Here is a 25,659-nt window from a genome sequence, read left to right as displayed (position 1 = left end):
TGCAGGTTTCCGTCTCCTGCCCAGTTTCGGGCAGGAAATAGAAACCTGCATAATGGAGACTCGGGGCGTCGATGTGAACGAGCCCTTATCAAAATAAATAATAGACTTAGTGGCGACAATCTTTTACCACTAGATGTGACTGTGAAAACAGGACCTTTCTATGATTTGAAACACCGCCATGATTTCCTTATTGTGGCCAGGTTATCTTCCTAACATAAACTGCCCTTGCACGTTTTTTTTTTTTAAATAAACTCTTTATTTATAACCAGTTTAGACAGAAAAAAAAACATCACATAGAATTAACAGGACAGGACCCCTAAAAAAAAGAGGGTCCGTAAATGGAGCAATAATAGCAAACCAAAATAATACAGGACAAAACATACAATACTAGTAAATAACGATACCAGCCCTTGCCTGTTTTGTGTATGGACTGAAAAAAGATAATATCTGGATTTCTGACAAGTGCCAGATCATAGAAAATTCCTACATTCATGTTTGTATTCATTGGTAATAATTAAAACGTAAGATTACAAGACTACACGTAAGACTACAAGATGGTTTGAGAAAATATTTATTCACTTACCTGGTTATTTTGTATGCTGGTATATTAAATGGTGAACAAAAATTTATAATGATGATCCTACCTTGTACCTTTTAAAGGGGTTCTATAATTGGAAAAATTCATTTTTAACTAATCACATCCTTGCATAGGCTTTAGAAAGGCTATTCCACACCTACCTTTAGTATGTAAATCGCCTCAGTAGTGTTTGAATGAGTCTGTTTTTATTCATATGCTAATGAGCTTCCAGCAAGCACAGGAAGTGTCACCAGCTCTCCTCTCTATGCTGTGTATGAGAGCAGGGAGGAGGAGTCAGCCGCAGCAGCCTGTGCTGTATATGCAGAAGACCGTGCATGAAGAGACTTCCGGGGTGCACGGTGCATATGGATAAAAACGGACTTATTCAAATACTACTGACACTAGGTTCACACCTGCGTTCTGGTCTCCGTTCTGTGCTTTCCGTCTTCTGCATGCCAGAAGACGGAAAGCACAGACTCGGTATGGCCGTGAGCGGCGGTGAGCGTTTTATGCTCTCCGCCGTGAAACCGGATTTTTTAATCCAGACACAGAGTACTGCATGTCCGACTCTGTGTCCGGATTAAAAAACCCAGTTTCATGGTGGAGAGCATAAAACGCTCACCGCTGCTCATGGCCGGACATCTTTCTCACCCATTCAAATGAATGGGTGAGAGAGACTCCTGCAGGTTTCCGTCTCCTGCTCTGTTTTATGCAGGAAACAGAAACCCGCAGAACGGAGACCGGGCACAGATGTGAACGAGCCCTGAGGCAACTTACATACAAAAGGTAGGTGTGAAATAGCCTTTCTAAAGGCTATGCAAGGATGTGCTTAGATAAAAATGACTTTTTCCAATGATAGAGCCCCTTTAAGTAATGTGTGATATGGCAGAGGGGCCTTTGGGGCCCCCTAGGGGTCTGTGCCTACGGTAGTAGCGGCTACTTCTTCTATACTACCTACAGCTATGCTGCTGCATGTAGACTAATATATGTTCATATAAATGTCATTTACTGTCTGCAGGGCTTCCTGTAGCATTGACTGTAAGAATAGTATAGTCTGCACTGCTTTTTTTTGTCTTAAAGATTTTTGAAAACCTGACACATCTGATTATCAGTCAGGTGGGATTAGTCAGGATCTATGGGATGAAGTGAAAACAGTTCAGTCATAACTGTTATGCCTCTTTTATTATGCGCATAATCCATGACGCTGGTGTGAACAGAGCTTTATTTTTAAAGCTGTTTAGTTTTGTCATTAATTTAGACAGAACCTATACATTAGAGCTCCATGGCAACAAATGTAGCGCTACTAGATGTAATTTGTATAATAAACTAATTCAGATAAAAATAGGTCTGAAGAGATGATATCTGCTATATTTATAATAGCGAGTTAAGCGCACAAGTACGTAGACTAAAAGTATCTTATACTCCAATCATACATGCCACATAAAGGAAAGTGAATACAATTCATTTTCTCATTATAATGGTATGTGACAAGCGGCAAGATATTTTAGGTAGAAAACGGACAGTAAGTTTATGAAGTTTTTTGTATTGGAAGCAGTAAAAATGGTCAAGGGCCTTAAGAACAAACTGTTGAAAAGTTACTGCTGACCATGATAGAAAGGTGTGAGAATACAAAGTGCACGGTACCTGTATACAGGGCTGTGTAACCATGTAGGACACTATTCTGTTTCAGTGTTGTGGCTGATCGATACAAATGTAAAGCACCCCCCAAATGTAAAGCACCATGGAATTATAAATAAACAATAATAATAATAATAATGATCGATATACCGGAATTCACATAGATAAGATGGGGATGTGTTTAGCTAATGATACAACTCCTAGAAATATCTTTGAATAGCAATTTCCTAAAGCCCACCTAAAGGAGTTGTCCGGTCTCAAGCCACAGGATGGGTCATAAATATCTGATTTGTAAGGACCTGAAATCTAGATAGCACAATTATTATCAGTATTAATAATGTCTGAGCATTGGAAACTATAGCAGCGGACAGGGAGCGTGTGCAGGATCTCCTGTTCAAGTAATAAGAGCGGTTCAGAACTTCCCCAGATTCTTGGCTATAACTGTGGATAGGTCATCAGTATAAAAAAATCAATAATGACCTTCCGTGATACCTTGTAGCTTTATGACAAGTTATGTTCTAAAATATAGCATATTTAAAAAATAAAAAAAGAATTTTCACCACCTCCACCAACTTAAATTTTTAGCATCTGTTAAAGGGATTCTATCATCAGAATCCCATATTTTACTACTAAGACGTAGGAATAGCCTTAAAAGCTATTCGTCTCCTACCTTTAGTTGTCTTTTCCGTACCGCTCTTTCGGTAGATATTCCTGGTTTTCGGCGTTATGCAAATGAGCCGCATCATCTTCTTATGACACGCCTCTCCGCCATGACGTCTTCTTCCAGCACTGGTGTTTTTCAGGATCTAAATCCCAGGCATGTGCAGTCAGCTCTGCCATCAGGCTCCAGGTAGAGCCGACTGCGGCCATTTTCTTGTGGCCGCTTACACGAATGTACTCTCTTACGGAGAGACATGTCAGAAGAAAATGAGGTGGCGCAGGAGAGTTTTCAAGCTGCATAGGGGACACCCACAGTGCTGTTTGAGTGCAGGGGAACGCCTCCAGTGCTGCAAGAAAAGTCATTTGCATAAAAACAAAAGACGGGAATATCTACCAAAAGGCAGCACAGAAAAGACTCCTAAAGTTACGAGAAGAATAGCCTTTCTTAAGGCTATTCCTACGTGTTAATAGTAAAATATGGGATTCTAGTGATAGAGTCCCTTTAATTGGTGCCGCTCCACTGGTTCCTGTACATTTGAAATTTGTTCTGTAGTTCCCACTATTCCTGAGTAATCAGTGCAGTCAGCCTGATATGATGATCTGCGTTGCACTGTCAAATGGGTGGTGTCAGACAGGAGCAGGCAAAAGAGTGGAAAGATCTCAGATGACTCCACCTACTTAACAGTAAAAGCCTAATTATCATATCAAGCTCCACAAATACCATCACTGATTGCTCAGGAATGGTGGGGCTAGAGGAGAATTCCAACTGCTCTGGAATCATTGGAGCGGTATACAAAGAACTGGCGGTAATGAGAAGTCCTTTTCATTTGGAGAACATTGATATTGTTTGCAGTAGGTACAGACATTGCTGTAGAGTCTTGTGTTGTACACTGATACTAATCTAAGGACGCTTTCCTCATTCTGCTCTCCTTCAAATCTACTTTATGTCTTGCATCGAAAGCCATTTTCAGACATTAGTGACGTTGCCTGGAAATACATGATCCAGTGACATAGTTTCCTTGGAAACTATAAAACATGATGGATTTCTTTGTGTGCCCTGCATAGACAGCTCATTAGTAAGGAACCATTGGGGGAGAGCTTGCGGCAGACACTTTTAATTCCAGCGAATGACACATTGGTTATAAAAATCATTGTAGCAAACAGTAATGATCAACATAGAAATTCCACTTCAAGTTTATTACCCTGTGATGTTACGACATGTAACTCTCTTTCTAGCAAAAGCAGAAATTTTGTGTGTTCTACCAAAGCACCTTGTCTAAAATACTGATCTCTTCGGATTTCGACAAGGTGCTTCTTTCCTCTGCAATTCTAGTACAGAGTCTTCATTAAAGGGATTGACTTACTGTGACAAGTGATAAGTGGCCGGCCATGTAATACTTGGACAACTCAGGTTCAGCCAGATCGAGAGTCATTCTTGTAAGGGTTTCTCTCATCTAGCTCATACAGAAGGGTCGCTGATAATGGGTGCTCATATTATATCCATTGTAAGCCGATGGCTGGTCAGGTAATGGAGGGGGTGTACATCTCATCCAGACTACTAAGGTGGGTGAGATGAGAAAACTCCAGAAAGAACATTTCTCAGCAGATAACTATTGTCTGCTGAGGGTTATTTCAGAGTTCCGGTTACTGGGCTGGATTTTTAGGAATGACAGGTAGGTTGGTAGTGGGACCTGTCATTCCACCCCCCTCCAGTCCACACTTTGGGGATGTTCCGGCAGCGACTCAGCTGCAGAGAGTCTGCTCATCAAGGAGGCTTAAGAAGCCAGCTCCAGCAGCAGACTGGGGGCAGAGCTTGGCTGGAGAGCCAAACAGAGAGGTCATATTTTTGGAGCTGTGTCCTGAGTGATTCTACAGGCTTTTGATTTCTGTTATTCTAGGTGAGGTAACCTATTCTGTGTTTAGTTAGAGCCTAGCCGGGCAGGGATTTATTTTTGTATTATTTCCTTTTGTTGCTGCACTACCTTTTTGAGTGAAAATAAACTCTACCTTTGGTTTTGGACTAAAGAATCTGGACTTTTGTGTCTATGCCACCCCACCTAGCAACCCCAGACCCTGACACCATTATATTTAAACATTCGGTTTCTGCATGTACCTTCGGAAATAGAGATATTATAACCAAGGCTTATATCCAGATCTAAAAGAACATACAGCATCGAAATCACTGACCACCCTCCGTGCCAGACTGGATTACCTACAATCCACATATCTATTATGCAGAACTTTTGTCTGTTCTGTTTGCCTTTTTTCTTATCTGTAGGTTCTCTGCAAGAAGCAGAGGTCAGATGGAAGATCCTGACTGCAAAATTTGCCTACATTTGTTTGTAGTATGTAACTATGACAACACATATAGTCGCTTGCGAAAGTATTCATAGCCCTTGAACTTTCCACATTTTGTGAAGTGGAAGGAAAATGATACATGCTTTTCCCAATTATAATCAAATAAAAATCTGAAAAGTGTGATGTGAAAAAATATTCAGCTCCCTGTACTCTGATACCCCTAAATAAAATCCAATACAATTAATTGCCTTCAGAAGTCACTTAGTTTATTGAGTCCAGCTGTGTGAAATTTAGTCTCAGTATAAATACACCTATTCTGTGAAGCCCTCGGTGGTTTATTAGAGTACACTAGTGAACAAACAGCATCATGAAGACCAAGGAACTCACCAAAAAGGTCAGAGATAAAGTTGTGGAGAAGTTTAACGTAATGATAGGTTATAAAAGGATGTCCTAAGCTTTGACCAACTTATGTTGGTCTGTCACTTAAAATCTCAATAAAATACATTTTGTTTGTGGTTGTAAGGTAACGAAATGTGAAAAAGTTCAGGGGGTGTGAATACTTTGGCAAGGCACTGTAGTACTATATGGGAACTGTATACAAAAAAAAAACAAAAAACATTAATACAGTTTTTCTGAGTGTATATAAATGCAGTTGCTTCATTCTTTTAATGTGGATGCATCGGGAGAGGAAGACAAATGGTCTCAGACATGGTCTTACCCTTTAATGTAGGTCTTATCATTTGTATCTTCTTGTAGGCTGTGCCAAAATCTGGAAAAGTAAGCATCTTCGCTCAAAAAATGGCTGCCAAAAGGGCTGCTGAGGCAGCAAAAGGTGCGTCAGGCTCTACAGTCCAACTTCAGCATGGTCCCTCTGTTAATCCAGCAAAAGTCATGCCCTCAGATGAAAATAAATCTTCCCAAACAAAAGGTATATTGCTACTGAACTTCTTACTATTACACTGGTATTACTAAACATCATTTCCATTTAGTGATTCCTCCATGCTAGGCATATGTCAGCATATAGCCAACTGCATATGTTGTATGTATATAATGATGGGTGTGTGCATGACTGTCCATTTCACATGGAACAAAAGAGGACGATATTGAGTAGGGGGTGTCATAGTTTTGTCTCATCATGATATCCCTATTAGAGATTAAACCGACCCTGCTCTCAGCTGACTGACTTGGTTCCAGCTTCAACAGCTGATATTACCAGGGAAAATCGCCGCAGGGTAAATGTTGTTTTCCAATACATGCTGGCCATGTGTGCTTCTCCAAATTACACTATAAAATACATTTAACCTTTTAACAAGCGTGGCATAAATCAGTAGTACAATGTGCGTACATGAGGAATAGCACCATTTTTGCCATGATATAACTTGTATTCTTCATTATTCAGCAGTTTCTCTGCATGCTATCTCTGTAGTTTGTAGGACCCTCTGGGTGGAGACTTGTTGCTATACATTGAACTCAGTAAGTAGAAGCGATTTAGATCTAGGACACTCTCTCACTCAGAAACCAGCTTATGGCCATGCAGGACATATGTAGAGAAGTACTGATGTGAATAAAGCACTTTGGCTAAGATAGCTTCTGTTTAGCTCCAGCATTACACTAAACCTGTGTTTCTGTTGCTATTTCTCTGTTCCTCTCCCCACTTTTCTCCCCCTCCATGGACATGTGTAAGAGTCATGTGATCTGTGGTATGTCTCGAGAAAGCTATAGCAAAACTATCAGAGTGAAAGTCATTTTATTTGTATTTCAGGTGCAGCACATGGAGATAAGTCCTATTTGGTGACAGGGGAGGGTCTTCGTAGTTCTACAGGTCATGAAGAAGCAGAGAGGGTTCATAAAGAAAATGTAGAGAGGCTACAGGCTCTTTCACAAGAAGAAATACTTCAGGAACGAGACAGACTGATGTCACAGCTTGGTAAGAGCATAGGAGTTATTGATCTGTGATGGCATCCCACAGACCCCCCACAGACGTAAGTCATGAAAGAGCATTTGTCACCTCTCCCTTCTGTACTATGCCAAAAATGTCACACAAAGTGGTGCAGCGTGCAGTGACCGATGATGGAAGCCTGACAGATCCCATTATAGTCATTGGGGTCCTTGTTGTGCTGGATCTCTTGCTTCTGTCACTTTTATGGTTATGTTCCTATGACAAGTCAGAATATTAGAAATAACTAGCATATCATTTTGTGCAGTTGCGATCAGCTTCTAAGTAAATATTTGTTATGCTTGTTACACCTTGACTTGTGTGAGTTCAGTTTGCCTGTAGTATATATCTGGAATAATGTACTGCCATACATTAAGTTATAAGAGTATTGGAAGTCACCAAGGAGTTGTGGGAACATGTAAAAGCCTCAGTCTGCAGGTGACTTTTAGTATTCTTTATAACCTATAGTGGGATACTTGATATCTTATAAAGTATATACCTCATTTTTCAAGAGTAAGGGGGGGTCTCCCTGTATGCCATTGGTTCATTAAATAGAAGGATTTTCTAACCAAAGTGATCTGTGACCGAATGCTTATACAGGACAATTTGAGCAGTGCTGATCAGCTTTTATAATATCAGATTTATGCAAATTTTATTTACTATGTTGCTCTATAGCAGGGGTCAGCAACCTTCGGCACTCCAGCTGCTGCAAAACTACAACTCCCAACATGCTTCATTTACTTCCATGAGAGTTCCAAGAACAACAGAGCAAGTATGCATGCTGGGAGTTGTAGTTTTACAACAGCTGGAGCGCCGAAGGTTGCCTATCCCTGCTCTATAGTATGTATATATGTCTGCCTGATAAATATATAATAGCTATTGTCATTTCTTAGCTGTTCATACATTTATTTTACTTCACAAGACCCCAAGCTGGTTGCTTTCTTGAGATCGAAGAGGGAGAGCAAGACCACCCAAGAGAATTCAAATATAGCAGCAACACGGCAGACTGTCAGCATTGAAGAACCCCATTGTGCAAGAGTGACAAATCCATCTGAGCAGACTTCAAGCAAGGATGAAGAAAATCCAAGTTCGCTGTCAGGTAATCTATCATTCTCATGACAGGGCCTCTGCAGAGCAGATCAATAGCACTAAATAGTGGGGATGAGCTCAGCATAAAATGGCATCACTCTCATTTTTTAATATGTTTTTCTAAATATTATAGCAGTATCCTTATTACACCTATAAACTTGAGTACCTTTAATGTGAAGGTAGAGAAAGATTACATTAAGGACACCGTATATCAGTCACTGATGGACATCTTTGTTGTGTTACTTTTTCTCTGTGTGTCGCTGAGCTCTTACTTTTTTGTTCCTATCCATTAAATGTTATGAGAACTTTACTTTTAATAGACTGATTTATATCCCACCAAAGCAAGTTATTTTCTATCTGTAGGATATGGTATAACTTGCAGCTTGGTGGACGTCTGACCACTCAGGTCCCCACTGATTAGGAAAATTGGAACTTTTGCAGTAGTTGGTCAGCATGCACCTTTACATTCATTTCAATAGGGGTACTGGAGGAAGCATTTGGTTATCTCTGGTAATCCCGCTGAAATTAAAGGGGCTCTATCATTGGGAAAAGCCAGTTTTAGCTAAACACATACTTGCATAGCCTTTAGAAAGGCTATTTTACACGTATCTTTTGTATGTAAATTGCCTCAGTAGTTTTTGAATAGTTTTATTCATATGCTAATTAAACCTTCTCCGTGCACCCAGAAGTGTCTGTGATCACAGGGAGGTGAATCATCAGCGGCAGCAGCCTCTCTGTTCTCACACACATAGAGAATAGAGGGTGCACAAAGACACTTCCGGAGTGCACAGAGAAGAATAATTAGCATATGAATAAAAACGGACTTATTCAAAGACTACTGAGGCAATTTACATTCAAAAGTTATGTGTGGAATAGCCTTTCTAAAGGCTATGCAAGTACCCTGTTTCCCCAAAAATAAGTCATCCCCTGAAAATAAGACATAGCAGAAGTTTTGTTGAATTGCCTAATATAAGGCCTCCCCCCCGAAGTTAAGTTATCCATTGTTCCCGCTGCTGTAGGATGAGCTGCGAGATGCCCGCTGTGCGTACACTAAGCATCGTATGCGGCAGGGGTCCACCCTCCCAGCTCTCCCCACAGCAGCAGGAACAGTGGATACAACGTACGGTATCATAGCAGAGGCAACAGCTGGCTTTCCTGTGCACACTGAGCATCGCACACAGCGTTCAGCCGGCTGCAATGTTTTTCTTCGTACAGTTTCTGGGCAGCAAGCACATCTTAGCGTAGCGCAGTGGTGGCAGCAGCACACAAAAATAAAATAAGACATCCCCTGAAAATAAGACATAGCATTTAGGACCAAAATTTAATATAAGACACTGTCTTTTTTTCGGTGCTTATTATGTGCTTAGCTAAAAATAACTTTTCCCAATGATAGAGCCCCTTTAATGGAGCTGTGTGTGTACTGCTTGACCATCACCATCACTCCATCTCGAAATTGGGACAAAAGTCCTCCTTTTCCCTGATTAGTGGGGCCTAAGTGGTCTGACTCCCAACGATCTGCACGTTTTCTCTTATCCTATGGATAGGGGATAACTTGTTTCAGTGGGAAAACCTCTTTAATGTTAGAGCTGACAAAATTAGGCATAGGTTCACTGCCACTTTAATGGAGTTTACCAGGCAAAATAAACCCATTACGCAGGAGGTGGAATAAAGTTAAAAACAAAACAAAAAATAACTCAACTACTCATAGTCCTCTGTTCCAACGTCAGGTTCTCTGTTCCATGCAAACATGGGAGAACATACAAACTTCTTGCAGATGTTGTTCTTGGCAAGATTCGAACCCAGGACTCCATGTTGCCCCAGGTTCTCTGTTCCATTGTGACCGGAAGTGAAGTGGCTGTGGATTTCAGTATTGATGCCTCACTGCTATTACCTCAGCTGAGTGAGTGGCTTCCGCAGTCACCTGAGGCTACTTGTACTTCATTTCTGGGCAGAATGGATGATCTGTTGTTATCCATCATTAGACAGACGTATCTTTATTGTTATTCTCTTTTTCTGGTCCTTCAAAGGACCAGAAGAATGGATGACATTACAGAGATGGGTAATACTATATACTTAACCCAACCCGTTAATTTCATTCGGTACCATGTACTGTTGCAGCCGGTAACAGGCATCACTTGGGTTCGGTTTATATACTGAAATATTTTGCACTTGTTAGAGTTCCTCAGTTGATTCCAATCTCTAATATTAGTTGATGACCTCCCGGTGAAGCCTCAGAAGGAATGGGTGCATATGGACAGCGTGGAGTTTGAGAAGTTGGAATGGATTAGGGACCTACCGCAGAACAGACAAAAGAAAACTAAGAAGGTATTTGTATAACAGTATATAAAATTAGCATCAATAAGTCTGCTCACATAATCGTAACTTCTCATAAAATAGCATTTGTCACTTTTCTTCTAAGATCGATGGCTGTACTGTATTATCATACTATACCGTGTAAACAAATTATATTTGTGTTTTAGGGAATGCAAGCGCGATTCAGTCTGAAGGGAGACTTGATACCCCCAGACGCTGACATGCCTACTCATCTAGGGCTACACCATCATGGAGAGGAGGCAGAGGTTTTTGGATGCTGACATTGTCTTTTTATTGTATCTATGGGTTATTCTCACTTATTTTGGCACTTTGCTGATAAATAGTTGGCAGTATGCTTTAGCCTTGTGTTATGCGGAGTATTAAATAGTATTTTGATTGTGTTTCTCACACATTTTCTTTTATTTGTAATTCCCATAAAACCTCTATCATTTGGTTATTACAGAGCCAGTTATGGCTAGAATATTGGTTTCATCCATAGTCCGTCACTCACATCACATAGTGGCTAAATCTATAGCACCCTTATGGTCCTCTATAGTACTGGTTAACATGTTACTCTATAGTCACTGCCTGATCTTTTTTTTTTACAGAGAGCTGGTTATTCCTTGCAAGAGCTTTTTCATCTTTCTCGCAGCCAGTTCATTCAACAGAGAACTCTGTCCTTGCAAGTTCTGGGCCGTATTGTGAGAAAGGTAAGGAAGTGGAAAGCATACACATAAGATGCTTTCTTCTCTGAGCCCTCTGTTAACATTCATGCTCAGCTTGGCCAAAGTTTTATGTCACTGCTGACACTGAGACCGCTGCTCCTTATCAAAATGCCCAATCCTTTCGTTCTTAAGGAAGATAATGCTGCTAGAGAAATGTAGCACTAGGAGTGAAGATTTCTTCTTTATCGGTAATCCATTATTTACTTAGACTTTATTGAACTCAAGGACCACACACACGCACGATATGATTGTCAGCTCAACTTGATGCTTTATTCACGGCCAACCATGTAGCGTGTATGGGGCCTCCCAACTTGAGGTTGGTAAGGATCAGGAAGTTGGATTTGATTCTTCTGCTCGCTGGCAGATAAGCCACTGGTGTCTCCCGTTTAGTACACACACCCTGCTCAGCAGTACTAAGCATACATGTGTATGGGGGAGATGAGAGAGAGCTTTCAACCAAGCAATTGCTTAGCTGACAGCTATCATACAGTCTGGAGAATTTACTACTAGTGTTTCCTATGCCAACCTTAATCTGTTCCTCCTCTGGCGTGAGATATGCCTGAATTATGAAGAGGGATTATACTTCAGTCATGGCCATAAGCCAGAAACAAAATCTATGCCCAGCAGGAACTGGCATAGATTTCAGGTATAATTCTTGCTAGCTTTCTGGCATTCGTTATAGTAAATTTATTGGGCTAAGGTGTCTCCGTTCTTTTATGCCCACTCTCATAAAAAGTACTGTGCAGGGCTCAGAGCAAAGAATGTTTTGCACATTTGGCACCAAAAAGGGTTGTGTGCCAAAGATACGCCACAACTGCACAAAAAACTGAATATATAAATTCCCTCCTGTATGTGCATAGCCAGCATGACTCCTGATAGAGAGCAATATCTTAATGCCTAGGTGTGTTGGTTTAATATGTATGCTTAACCTTCTTGTAGGCCAAACAAGGAGAATTTGCCTCTGTTCTTAAGGGAAGTGTGCTCCGACTGTTGCTGGATGCCGGATTCCTCTTCCTTCTGCGTTTCTCTATAGATGATCCCATAGATAATGTTATTGCTGCATCTATTGGTGCATTGCATTCCTTATTGGTGTCACAGGAAGATGAGGTGAGTAAAAAACATGTTGGCATTATATAGCATGTATTATATGACATATTCTGTGTAGTATGAACAATATCATCATTGTTTTGCAGTCAATCGAAGAGAACATGTATTTCTCAATATGGTAATTGTAGCAATAGGCAAATGGCATGGGCTTCTTTATTGAAGTTTGCTATCAAACTGAGCTGAGCAAAAACTTTAGTATGTAAAGAAAATTGCAGCACTATATCCCTTTTGTATTAGTAATATAGGCAGTCCGTACTCAACTCTGTGATGTATAATGTATATGTTTTTAAGATCAGCTATAAAGCATTGCACAGCAAAACTGATGATCTTATCATTGTCTTAGAAGAGACGTAGAAGAATGCATTAGTTACAGGGTGCATTCAAGTCAATGCTTTGAAGCCTCTCAGATTTCCTATGCCATGGTATTAGATTGCAGAAAAAGATTAGAAGGGAAGATGCCAAGCTTGGGGTTGTATAGTATTTGAGTCAATATGTGCATGTAGAAGTGTATTCAAAGGATACTTTACATTTTGTAAAATGATGGCCTATCTCTAGAATAGGTCATCACTTTAAATTGGGGATCCTTAGAAAGGGTCGAAGTGATGATGTAGATGGTGTTTTTTCCCATGACTGTGAGGCTAATGCACCCGCTGTGCAGGGAAATGCAATGTGGCTCTAGTGAATTGGGCAATATAATGCATATCATGAACCCATAATCCAGTTTTATTTGTAGTAAATTCTTTACAGGTAGTCTTAAGTTATGTTGTAGGAGCATATTGACATAGCGAACATACCATTGTTGTGTCAACGTGCAATCTTTACAAATAAGATTGACTTTTAATTTGCACACAAATGAGCTGCCCGAGCCCCCACTTTTACTTGTAGTTGCTGCTCATTGTGACCTGTTAGTGGGTCGGGATCAGAGTGGCTGCGTCTGCAAATACAACTCAATTTTATATGGATTATTTGACATACAAAAAACTGTTCTCGAACAGTTCCTACAACAGCATATGCATGATTTAGAGGAGATTATGGTGGTAGATTGGATGTTTTCAACGTGCTAAACCTAGAAATGAATACTAAATGGAGAGAGGACCCTGCAGAGAACAAAAGGGTTAATCTTTCGCTTTTGCTGATCTCCACTTTTGGCTGGTTACAGATTGAAAGCTGAGGTGTTTCTAAAGAATCAGTATTTATGAGCTATCCTTATAGGTCAACAATATCAGATCATCGGGGTCAGACACCTAATACCCCAGTGACCCTTAGTGATCAGTAGTTCTTAGCAGCTGCTACGCAGAGAACAGAGCTGGAAGCAGATATCTCTGGTCTCTGTATAGTTGATATACGACTTTGTATAAGAGCTGCAGTAACTCATCAAGGGCACTACACTGAGAACTGAGCTATCTGCATCCAGCTCTGTTCTCTGTGTAGCAGCTGCAGGACTACTGCTGATATGATATTGGTGGCCTATCCTAAGGATTGATAGCTCATCAATATAACTTGCTCGGAAAACCTCTTTAATGATCTTTCGTCCCACAGCAGATTGAGCAGAAAGGGGGGAGGCTGCTGCCGCAGGTACTCAGCTTATAGACTGCAGGGCAGTAAGGAGGAAGAAAAGGGACAGTGCTTAGTTCTTTAGAAACCTAGAGAATATTCCCAGACGAAATGAACAAGTTCATGGAGAAAATGCAGTGAAAATGTTTTGGTTTTTTTTAATGCATTTTTACATTTTTCTGTTTTCATCCCAAGGATATTATAGTCGCTAATAACCTTACAATTTACAATAGTCTGCACATTATTCCATTTATTTTTTCCATGTTAAATGTACACATTTTTTGTGTGTTTTGTAAAGAATCAATACGCTATCATATCTTTTGTGTTTACGTAGCAGCCATGAATTGAATGCGCTTTTATTGTTTTGTGCTTTTTTGAGCAGGAATACATGGATAAGACCTTTTCGTGGTATCAAGGGACAAAAATGTTTCCTTTCTTACCCAGTCAAGAGGAGGAGGAAGAGGAGGATGATGAAGATGAGTTAGAAAAACACATCACTGATAAACAACAGAAGCAGAAAGATAAAGAAGAAAAGAAAGCTGATTCTGATGTAGCTCGATATGATGCCATAAAGGTGTGCGTCATTCTTACTTTAACTTTCCACAGCTAGCCTGCACAAGCAGGTTGTTGCAGTAGATAAAAATACAATGAGTGATTCCAACAGTACTGATAGAGGTATTCATTGGGGGCACTGTGGGGGCCATTATACTGTGTGGGGTCAGTGAGGTGACATCATACTTACTGCATGTGGGGGAACTGAAGAGGCCATTATCCTGTGTGTGAGGGCACTGAGAGTACCATTATACTGTATGGGTTTATTCAGGGGAATAGGATGGCGTTATACAGTGGGGTCACTAAGGGGACATTGTTTCTATTTACCAACTTCACATGAACATTCAGGAGGGTCCCAGAAAAAGGGATGATGTCCTGGAGTCTATGAAGAGTGAAAAGATCTCCCAGGCCTTGCAGAATAATGGCCTACCCTGCACTCTATGGGAATGTTTTTGTTGGAGTATTTCTAAAATGTGCCATACTCTTTGGCTGTAAAGCTCCCCCAATGCTCTGTTCAGTAAACCCATGAACGCTAAGCTACATCCCAGCTACTTCTAAGCTAAAAACGGAAAGGAAATGGAAAGGTTTAGCAAGTTATTTGCATCTGATTTCTTAAAGGGGCTCTATCAGCAAAATCATGCTGATAGAACCCCACATATGCGTGAATAGCCTTTAAAAAGGCTATTCAGGCACCGTAAATGTTATATTAAACTACCCCCCCCGTTTTAAAATAAAAGCCTAAAAAAGAATGTGATCTACTTACGCATCGTGCACTGTGGGCGGGCATTCAGGGTGTGTCTTCTTCATCCACGCCTCTTCTTCCTCCTCCGATGTCCTCGGGTTCCGTCCTCCTCCGGCGCTCGCGAACTGACATTGATATAACAAAATGGCCTGGGCGCATGCGCAGTAGCATGCGGCTTCTACTACGGCTACTGTGCATGCGCCCAGGCCATTTTTTTTTATCAATGTCAGTTCGCGAGCGCCGGAGGAGGACGGGACCCGAGGACATCGGAGGAAGAGGAGGCGTGGATGAAGAAGATGAAGACACACCCTGAATGCCTGCCCAGCGTACACGATGCGTAAGTAGATCACATTCTTTTTAGGGTTTTATTTTAAAACTGGGGGGTAGTTTAATATAACATTTACAGTGCCTGAATAGGCTTTTTAAAGGCTATTCACGCATATGTGGGGCTCTATCAGCATGATTTTGCTGATAGAGCCCCTTTAACAAGTTTTGTACAAGACTTTCAGAAGTGTAGAGAAAATACTACGGACTGACAAGTTTCTTCCTCCCTCCCTCCCTTCCTTCCTCCCTCCCTCCCTCCCTCCCTTCCTCCCTCCCTCCCTTCCTCCCTCCCTCCCTCCCTCCCTTCCTCCCTCCCTCCCTCCCTCCCTCCCTCCCTCCCTCCCTTCCTCCCTCCCTCCCTCCCTTCCTCCCTCCCTCCCTTCCTTCCTCCCTCCCTCCCTCCCTCCCTCCCTCCCTCCCTCCCTTCCTTCCTCCCTCCCTCCCTCCCTCCCTCCTTCCCTTCCTCCCTTCCTCCCTTCCTTCCTTCCTTCCTTCCTTCCTTCCTTCCTTCCTTCCTTCCTTCCTTCCTTCCCCTCTCTCTCTCTTTCTTTCTTACTTATGTTTAGTATCACTATAAACAGCATGCTAACCTATCTCACTTTATTTAGGGTCTTCTGAAGACAAAGTTTCACCATCGGCTAAGATACATCCTGGAGGTTATAAGGCCATCAGCCTCAGTGGTCCTGCAAATTTTTGACATTCTGACCAGAGTGGCCCGACATTCAGCAGCAGCCTGCAGCCAGGTGTGGTATACATTAAGTGCTCCAATAGGCTTGAAACATAGGTTACATGAAATTGGGAACTATCCTGGAAAACCAAGCACAGTGTGTCATTTAAAAGTATTTCCCAGCACATTGAAACTGAAGACCTAGGCCATATACATTGTATAGCGGCTTTGATTGGCCTCGTAGCTTGATCTCATTTACTGCAAACAGATGAACATGACATCACAGACTCTGAAGTGGAAGCTGAGCTTGCTTGAGCACCGCATTTTCAAAATGGCTGATCAACAGGCATGTCGGACCCACAATCATATATAGTTCTAAGATTACATCATCTATATTAAACTCCCAGAAAAATAAACACTTTAGTAATCCATTTTGTACACTACTCATGTATTGACTGGCTGATAAGGACTCTTTTCCTCCTGACCCCCTGTTCACATGTTTAGCTTTTTTAAAAAACAAAAGGACTCATGTTCAACATGTCTGATCCTTGTTTTCCCTGACATTAATTTTAGGGAGAAGTTGGGCCCCCAAACACACAATTTAGTCAGTATGGCCTGCAAATAATATATATGTGGGTTTAAGACTCACAGGGCAAATCTACAGATATAATGGAAGTTTGCACTCTTAAGGATATCTTATTTCAGTGAGTTCGAGATTTTTTCGCTAACTTCTTCTGTGTTTTCTGTAGCTTCTAGATTGTCCGCGACTTATGGAGAACATTGTACGTGAGTTCCTGCCTTTGCAATGGACTATGATCATGGAAACTGATGATCCTGTCCCTTCCAGTCTCCATGGCGTGCCTTGTGCTGCCGCAATGAAGTTTCTACGGGTGTTGGCCTCCTCAGGTCGTCATGCTGCTGCCAGACTAGTAAGTGCAATAGATCCTTCCTAATTGTAATTGTAGGAATTTATCATTCATTATGGTTGAAAGCTATAGTTAAATGCATTAGTGCACTTATATAAGGTGCAAAAATAAATAAAATCTCCAAAATTAACCAAACATTGTTGTTCTATTGTAGTTGAACACCTTTGACATGAAGAGCCGGCTCAGCAGATTTGTGGTTCAGGAACCCAAAGATCTTCCTCTTTTGAAGGGAGAAGCTGAGAGATTAAGTACTGAGACTTTTCGCCTCTGGGCTATAGCTGCTGGCTATGGTCAGGCCTGTGATATATACAGGTTAGTTACTCAGTATGCTGCTCAGTGACTGACTAACATGTCTATAGTCAGGCCAGCGTTGGAAAAAATACTTTATATGTTTTTTTCTGACTGCCACTTTTGACTCTTGACTAATTTTATTTGGCATATTTTGCTAAGCAGCCATACGAATCAGATGAATGTCAAATGAACCTATCACATCTGCCATTGTAGAAGAAATGAGACAGGCATGTTGGATTTCAGCATGGGTGATTTCTTGTTAAATGGATTTTTCTATATTAAATTTAGTGGCATATCCACAGGATTTACTATAGGACTTGCAACTATCGCATGAATGACCCACAGACATTTAACATTTAAAGAGAACCTTTCACCACTTCTAATAAGTTCCGCTCTACTGATTCTTGAACAGATGGAATTTTTTTTGTTCTAGCCCCCAGCATTCTCAGACAATCAACAATGTTAGTTCTGGTGTCAGGCAGGAGCAGGCAAAGGGTGTGATTCTGAGCTCTGACACTGGCTGCCTCTGGTTGCTGCTCTGAGTCACACCCCCTGCCTGACATTGCCTTTCTGACATTACAGACTTTTACATTAGAAATCAAAAGTACCTGCACATGTTGCTCAGGAAAGGTGGGGGCTAGGGAAAAAATTCCACCTGTGCTGGAATCAGTGCTGCGGGGCCTTTTTAAAAAATGCTAAGCGCTTGAAGTGACAGAGGTGGTGAAATGTCCTCTTTAAGACTTTTAACAGACACTTATATTCTGGAGACATGTCCTAAATCTTTGTCTCTATGAAGGGAATACCCCATTAAAGGGGCTGTTCGCTTTGTGGCCAAATTTCAAACATCTTATACTAAGCTTTTTATTGCTGATGGCTATACATCCATAGATGCTCCAAAATGGCAGCTGTACCTTTACTGTACCTGTGCTGAACAATTCAGTGCAGTAGAGGCCGCAGCCACCATCTGGATTTGTGACTGGTTTCAAGTGGTACACTAAATAGTCCAGGATCTTGGCAGGAACTCAGGTAAACCTTAGTGAATAAGTAAATCATTACCTCCATAGACTGTTACACAGCAATGTATGCCATTTTTTTTTAATTTGGGCAGAAAGTAAACAGTCCTTTTAAAGGAGTTTTCCGAGTTTCCATGTGCAAAGGATCCCATTGGTGCGGGTTTGACTCCTGGACTCTGCACCAATCGGCTTATCTGGCCACGTCCTGGTGCTGGAAGCTACTGCACAGGACAAGCATGAAGCAGGTTTGTCATTATTGTACAGTAGACAGAGTTGCAGCTCTGTGCCTAATAGTCAGACCACCACTGATGGGATACTGATCATCTGTATTAAAAAATCACATGGGGTCTAGGAAACCCCTTTAACCTTGGAGATTAACAATGTTAGAGCTGTCTCCCAAAGGCCTACCTCCTCTCTCCATTGAAATAACCTTAGCAAGTGTTCACCTGCCAACTTTATTGTGTATTCCCAGGCACTTACGCTAAGTAAGTGCACATAGGTACTTATTCTCTTATAATATGTATAAATGTATTGAAATAAAACCACTACATAGTTTAGCTTATGTTCATGATACCTACATCTCCGTGTATAAATCTTTAAAAAAAACCATCATCTTACTGGGGTTTTTTTGTTTTGTTTTTTGCCAGAGATCTGTACCCCGTGCTTGTGGGAATCCTGCAGTCCTTTCCCGCTTTGATCACCTCTTGCCAAGGTAACACAGCCCCAGTGACTCTTAGCGTGCAGCGAGCGGCTGCTGCGATCACTCTGCTTTCTCATGTGACTCAGACGGCAGGTTGTACAGCTGAGCTAGAGGCACAACTCCACAGGTAAGTAACAATGAGATGAGAGCCTGTATGCTATTTGTGGTGGTGTAATAACATGTCAGGATATGGCTCAAAGGATTAGAGTGGCGTAGCAGTCTCAATAGGGAATTAGAAAATAAATGTTACATGATATATATTACTACAAAAACCTGTTAATATACAGCATTACTTGAAAAAGACAAGACATATTTTCTGCCATTTCTATAGTCTTATTAATAAATACATTTTTGTGTGATCTACAGCTCGTCGGTAGATACAGAGCCTCAGATTCCTCCACCTCCTGTGTCCTGGGCTGACATCACTGGACTTTTACCTATAGTGGAAGGATGCCTAAGCAGCTGTCTGCAGCAAATAACAAATTCCAATGTCTGGGATCTTTTCCAACCCCTCACCACTACATCCATCAACTTTTTGGCTTCTTACTATAAGGCAGCTAGCCGACAGGTGGGCCCAAGCTTCCACAATGTTGCACCTCTCTCTCACTGTTTCATTCTCATATATGAATTTTGTATAAAACATATTTTACAATTGAAGCCAGCAAATTGGTTATACATTAAAGGCTTCACATTATAATATAACAGCTTTGTTTCGTCTTTCTGTAGCCCTCGCTGAATACAGTGGTATGTAATGAGGAGCTTGAGAAGCTGACTGATAACATGCTACTACCATTTCTACGTCATCCAGCCGTGCAGTCCATGTGGGATTCTCTTCGGTAAGAGCTATCCTGTGATGCTAAATGTTGTCATTACACAAACAGTGGCTCAAAAGTATTTTAATAGGAGTAGCACAAACCATGAATTCTTTAAACTTTAAGACTAGGGCGACATGTAGCCCTTCAGATGTTACTGGACTAAAACAGTCGTTCGACTTATTGTCACATGACTTTTTTTTTTTTTTTAGAGCGTTGATTTGGCTGTAAAATGACAGTCAAGTTGTAAGTGTGATGCATGCAAGTAGCAGTCAAATGTGACTTCTGTTGAAATCTAGGTAAATAGAAAAGTTGCCACGTTGCATCATATGTACTGGGACTGACCCTTGATCCGTTCCTCGTGGGTTAGGACGTTAATTGATGGTTTATTCATACAATGGGTCCCGCTTGACCTGTTGCTGTATTTGCTTAGCCCGCCTCCTAGACACTTGGGTAAAAAGATATCCAAACTCTTCCTATTTTGTAAGTAACATTGTTTTTTATGTTTGTATCCTTCCCTGGGTCTCTGATCATTATACTAATAAGACCCTAGGTATAATAATAGTTCATGGGTGGTCCACAATGGGGTACAAATTGGCTGGCGGTGTGGATTATGTTTTCACTACACTTTTCAACCATTACCAGTGCATAGGGTGAAAGCTGAAGTTATCCAGCAACAACTACTCTATGAATTCCTCTGCAGCATCCCAGAAATTTCCCTGCTCATCCCTCAGCAGTCTACACTGTTGATAAGGGAAGCCATTAGCATTTAGCCATTGCCATCATAGTGTATAAACTGTGTCTAGATGTCGTCTAACAAACTGCTAAAATATTCATAAGACTGTCCTGGTTTGACATGAACGGGGCACTGTTATTTACTTTACATCATTTTGTACATCCATGACCCCTGTTACCTCATTCACAATGTATCTGTCTTTCCTGCTGCTGACTGAATGTCATCCCTGGATAGTAATAAACTTTAATGTCATGTCGACAGAGAACCAGACTGAAAACCTGATTTACTCAATGTCTTTACAAATGGACAGACCAAGAAAAGGGGAAGAGCCAGGGACAGTGAATTGATCTAGTAATGCCAGGGGATTTATGGCTAGGACGACATGGTGGGATAGCTAGTTGCACCCACTATGGCATCATTAGTGCTTTGGTCATACAGACCTTCAACAACAGCCTGCCATATAGGAACCGTTAATGTTAAAAAAAGGCGCATTTTCGGCATGTGTTGATAGTACCCATCTATCGTGCCCTGCACTAACATTAACAGTCCCTGTACGAAAGGTATGTTTCTTCACAATGGGGTCCTTGGCTTGTAAAGGTTGAGATACAGTGGCACTTGTTGACTATGGCAGTGTATGTTTCCCAATATTCATTGGGCCTAGTTCTTTAAAGTAGTAGTTGGAGAGAAAAGTCACTTCATTCAAATATGTTATCCAGACTGTTTTGCTATTTTCAACCTTGACGTCCTTTCTCTTGAGATCGTATTACAGTTCTGTAAATCTGAGTTATTCTGTTATTACTTGCCACATTTTCCATTGCATGTGTTTTAGATATATTACTATTTAACTTATTATAAACTGATAATACATTACAATACTCACTAGTAAATCTTCATTTCACTGATTGTTCCCTGTTTTCGATAAGATCTTGCTCTGCTGTGTCCAATCCACTGTCCTGTTCCCCATTGCCGGAGGCTGTCAGCAGTATTGTGACATTGAGCTGCACAGGAGGAAAGCCACCACTTAGCCTGGCTGGACAGAAGTCTCCCTACCCCATCCTGACAGCTGTCCTCAACCTTATCTGCAGCATCACCAACATCCACAAGGGTCTGGTCAGCAAGGTGAGCTGGACATGATAGAATACACATAGGTTGCAAAAGAGCTGTTGAAATAAATGTTCTTCAGTACTGTTACTCAGTTCCCATTCAAGTGAATGGGAACTCAGCTGCAGTATTCATAAATCACCACTACACAGTGTACAGAGCCATCTACTTACTGTTCTATCCTCTGTGTAGTTCTGGCAGCTGCTGAGAATAGCTGATTGGTGGGGGTGCTGGGTATCAGACCGCCAACAACATTATTCCTAATATTATCCCATTCCTCCCTATTTGGAAAACCTGCTTCCACTTCCTAAATACCACTGGTCATCAATATATGTCATGCAATACCTTTTTAACCACACTAGTGTAGATTTATTGGCAGATATATGACAGTACTATTTGTATGTATAGTACTTTTACTGTATGAACATATCCAGGTTATTTTTTATTTCTGTGCAGTTCTCATTTATCTTGGAATACAAAGAACTTCAAAACTATTTACTTAAGATAAGTGAATGCCCGACTCCACCAGTGACTCCATCCTCCAGCTGGCTTCTGCGACACGAGTACCACTTTCAGTACTTTCTATTATCTCTGCTATATAAATTGGTTAGTACTTTTGTTATTTTATTTTGTCACGTTTGGTCAATTCTGTGTCTATGTATCTTTGAATCTTTCCTCTTATCTTTTCTTTTATTCTTACTATTTTATTGTTGTTATTCTAGAGATTAGGAACAGCTTGTAATAACTTTGTATTTTATCTCTTCCATTTCCTTTCAAATAGGCAGCTATGTATCCAGAACATTCCCAGCATGCATCACTTTGCCATTCTGTCTCCATTACCTTACTGAGTCGACTATTGCCTGGCAGCGAGCATCTGGCCCATAAGATTATTTCTTCTTTTACTTTCAATCCAACTTTTATGCCGTAAGTCCTCATTGTATGGAGTGCCAATAAAATGGCATATATTTTATAGTATGTGCTTACTAAACTAAATATTTAATGATTGTATATAGGCAGTGACTTGTTTATGACATAAAGCTTTTACACTATTGACCTCGTATACTATATATATATATATATATATATATATATATATATATATATATATATTTGTTTTTTTTTTAATGTAGATTGTTAGCCCCATATAGGGCTCACAATGTACTTTTTTTTTCCCTATCAGTATGTCTTTTTTGTAGAATGGGAGGAAATCCATGCAAAAACGGGGAAAACATACAAATTCCTTGCAGATGTTTTTCCTGGCGGGGATCGAACCCATGCACTGTGTGTGTGTGTGTGTGTGTGTGTGTGTGTGTGTATATATATATATATGTATATATATGTGTGTGTGTATATATATATATATATATATATATATATATATATATATATGTATATATATATATATATATATATATATATATATATATATGTATATATATATATATATATATATATGTATATATATATATATATAATGGAGTATTGGTAAACCAATATAAGTAAGTGAACGCGCTCACTCGAGTATTAAAAAAAGGTGGATGATTTATTCATAAAAAGATGACGCGTTTCGGGGTTTTTGAAGTATAACAATATAAACTACCCCTTCATCAGATCTAAAAACAGAGAAAACAAAATTCCACAATAACTGCATTTGTTTGACCAAAAAAATAAATAAAAATAAAAATAAACAATACATACGTATATATATACACACACTCTACTATGTCAAATAAAGTAGTTATTCAAATATTAGCCTATTTAGATATATCTTTCAAAGGCAGTAAGAGATATTATTGTAAAAACATTTTATGTAAAAAAAAAAAAAAGGCCCCATATTTAAAAGAATCTATTCAATTCCTCATTAATACACTTGGATACAATAAACTCATGCAGATGACTTATACAATCCACATTTTTCATCAGTTGGATACTTTAGAATCAATTGATACACATGTCATAGGAGAATGAAACACATTACCTCTATTGTTACGGCTGGAACAGCATGCAGTAGTGTTTACCTATAGATCGGCGTGCTTTTAAATGGGAAAAAGCCGCGAAAACACTATGGATTCGTGACAGACGTTCTTCGCTATCGCGAGGTCAATATCTCGCGCATGCTCAATTGCACCTTAACGATCCATATAGATAGAAAAGGGGATCCCGACTCGTCCAATTTCTTGGCGCATGCGCAGTTCGTGGAGTGGAACCACGCACGCGTGCTACGAGTTTTAACGAAGCGATACGGATAGAATATGGATGTCTATTCGGAACGGCTTCTACGAACAGTTACAAAGTCTTACAAAGGTATAAAGGAAGAAGAACCCAATCGCGTACCATAGTTGATGGAACATTTTGTAAGCGCTTATGCCAGTACACTTCGTTTTAACATTAGATTAATGACAAATTTTAGGGACTGTATTGTTGAATTAATTATGTGAACTAAGGTTATTGTGAATAGCTAGTTTAAGTGAAACTAGCTAGGCTGGTGGTAGCGATCTACTACCTGTAATTGCGCCCTACAATACGTAGGTCGCACAACCTTACCACTAAGAGTTAGGATTAATGGACATAGACATAATGTACAGAAGGGCTATTTAAAACACAGCCTTTCTAGACATGCCTCTGCTCTTCATAATTGTAATTTCGAACATTTTCGTATATCTATTATTGAACAAATCCCTAGTTCGGAATTTAATCGTTTTGAGAAACTTAAGAGAAGAGAAATGTTTTGGATATTTAAATTAAACACCCTTACCCCCAGGGGTCTCAATGAAATGAAAGAGTTAGTTACGTAATGGGATATTTCTAATAGTACTAAAAATCTCAGCTAGTATCCCTATATAATTGTTGTAACAATTTCTTTAGCCTAATTATTTTTCAGTTAACCCCTCTTTCCTTCTCAATTTCCTCCTCATATCGCTACCACCAGCCTAGCTAGTTTCACTTAAACTAGCTATTCACAATAACCTTAGTTCACATAATTAATTCAACAATACAGTCTATTATAATATAAGTTTCTTTTCCGTATATAACTACATAGTCTACTAATTAGAGCAGTTTAACACAAATACACAATTAAATATGCACTTATCCATCTCGCTCCGGGACTAGGTCACAGTGTCCCTAAAATTTGTCATTAATCTAATGTTAAAACGAAGTGTACTGGCATAAGCGCTTACAAAATGTTCCATCAACTATGGTACGCGATTGGGTTCTTCTTCCTTTATACCTTTGTAAGACTTTGTAACTGTTCGTAGAAGCCGTTCCGAATAGACATCCATATTCTATCCGTATCGCTTCGTTAAAACTCGTAGCACGCGTGCGTGGTTCCACTCCACGAACTGCGCATGCGCCAAGAAATTGGACGAGTCGGGATCCCCTTTTCTATCTATATGGATCGTTAAGGTGCAATTGAGCATGCGCGAGATATTGACCTCGCGATAGCGAAGAACGTCTGTCACGAATCCATAGTGTTTTCGCGGCTTTTTCCCATTTAAAAGCACGCCGATCTATAGGTAAACACTACTGCATGCTGTTCCAGCCGTAACAATAGAGGTAATGTGTTTCATTCTCCTATGACATGTGTATCAATTGATTCTAAAGTATCCAACTGATGAAAAATGTGGATTGTATAAGTCATCTGCATGAGTTTATTGTATCCAAGTGTATTAATGAGGAATTGAATAGATTCTTTTAAATATGGGGCCTTTTTTTTTTTTACATAATAAAATGTTTTTACAATAATATCTCTTACTGCCTTTGAAAGATATATCTAAATAGGCTAATATTTGAATAACTACTTTATTTGACATAGTAGAGTGTGTGTATATATATACGTATGTATTGTTTATTTTTATTTTTATTTATTTTTTTGGTCAAACAAATGCAGTTATTGTGG

The 25,659-nt window shown here is 40.1% G+C and overlaps 1 protein-coding gene across 1 annotated transcript in view; it reads left to right on the top strand.

Annotated features, from left to right (window-relative positions):
* The window catches only part of RPAP1 (RNA polymerase II associated protein 1), a 44,144-nt gene that overhangs the window by 7,264 nt on the left and 11,221 nt on the right, over nt 1–25,659 (top strand). Inside the window, exons 5-21 of the mRNA XM_075282815.1 lie at nt 5,930–6,101; nt 6,936–7,100; nt 8,032–8,208; nt 10,408–10,523; nt 10,679–10,777; nt 11,120–11,221; nt 12,176–12,343; nt 14,280–14,471; nt 16,124–16,258; nt 16,932–17,111; nt 17,263–17,420; nt 19,060–19,239; nt 19,479–19,680; nt 19,839–19,948; nt 21,584–21,779; nt 22,218–22,367; nt 22,543–22,685. Of these exons, the coding sequence (XP_075138916.1) occupies nt 5,930–6,101; nt 6,936–7,100; nt 8,032–8,208; nt 10,408–10,523; nt 10,679–10,777; nt 11,120–11,221; nt 12,176–12,343; nt 14,280–14,471; nt 16,124–16,258; nt 16,932–17,111; nt 17,263–17,420; nt 19,060–19,239; nt 19,479–19,680; nt 19,839–19,948; nt 21,584–21,779; nt 22,218–22,367; nt 22,543–22,685 (2,645 nt within the window). The remainder of the gene's footprint in view (nt 1–5,929; nt 6,102–6,935; nt 7,101–8,031; nt 8,209–10,407; nt 10,524–10,678; nt 10,778–11,119; nt 11,222–12,175; nt 12,344–14,279; nt 14,472–16,123; nt 16,259–16,931; nt 17,112–17,262; nt 17,421–19,059; nt 19,240–19,478; nt 19,681–19,838; nt 19,949–21,583; nt 21,780–22,217; nt 22,368–22,542; nt 22,686–25,659) is intronic.

This window comes from Leptodactylus fuscus, chromosome 7 (genome assembly GCF_031893055.1).
Source record: "Leptodactylus fuscus isolate aLepFus1 chromosome 7, aLepFus1.hap2, whole genome shotgun sequence".
Lineage (NCBI taxonomy): Eukaryota > Metazoa > Chordata > Amphibia > Anura > Leptodactylidae > Leptodactylus > Leptodactylus fuscus.
Note: the sequence above shows the minus strand (reverse complement) of the source record. Positions and strands in the feature narration are given on the sequence as shown.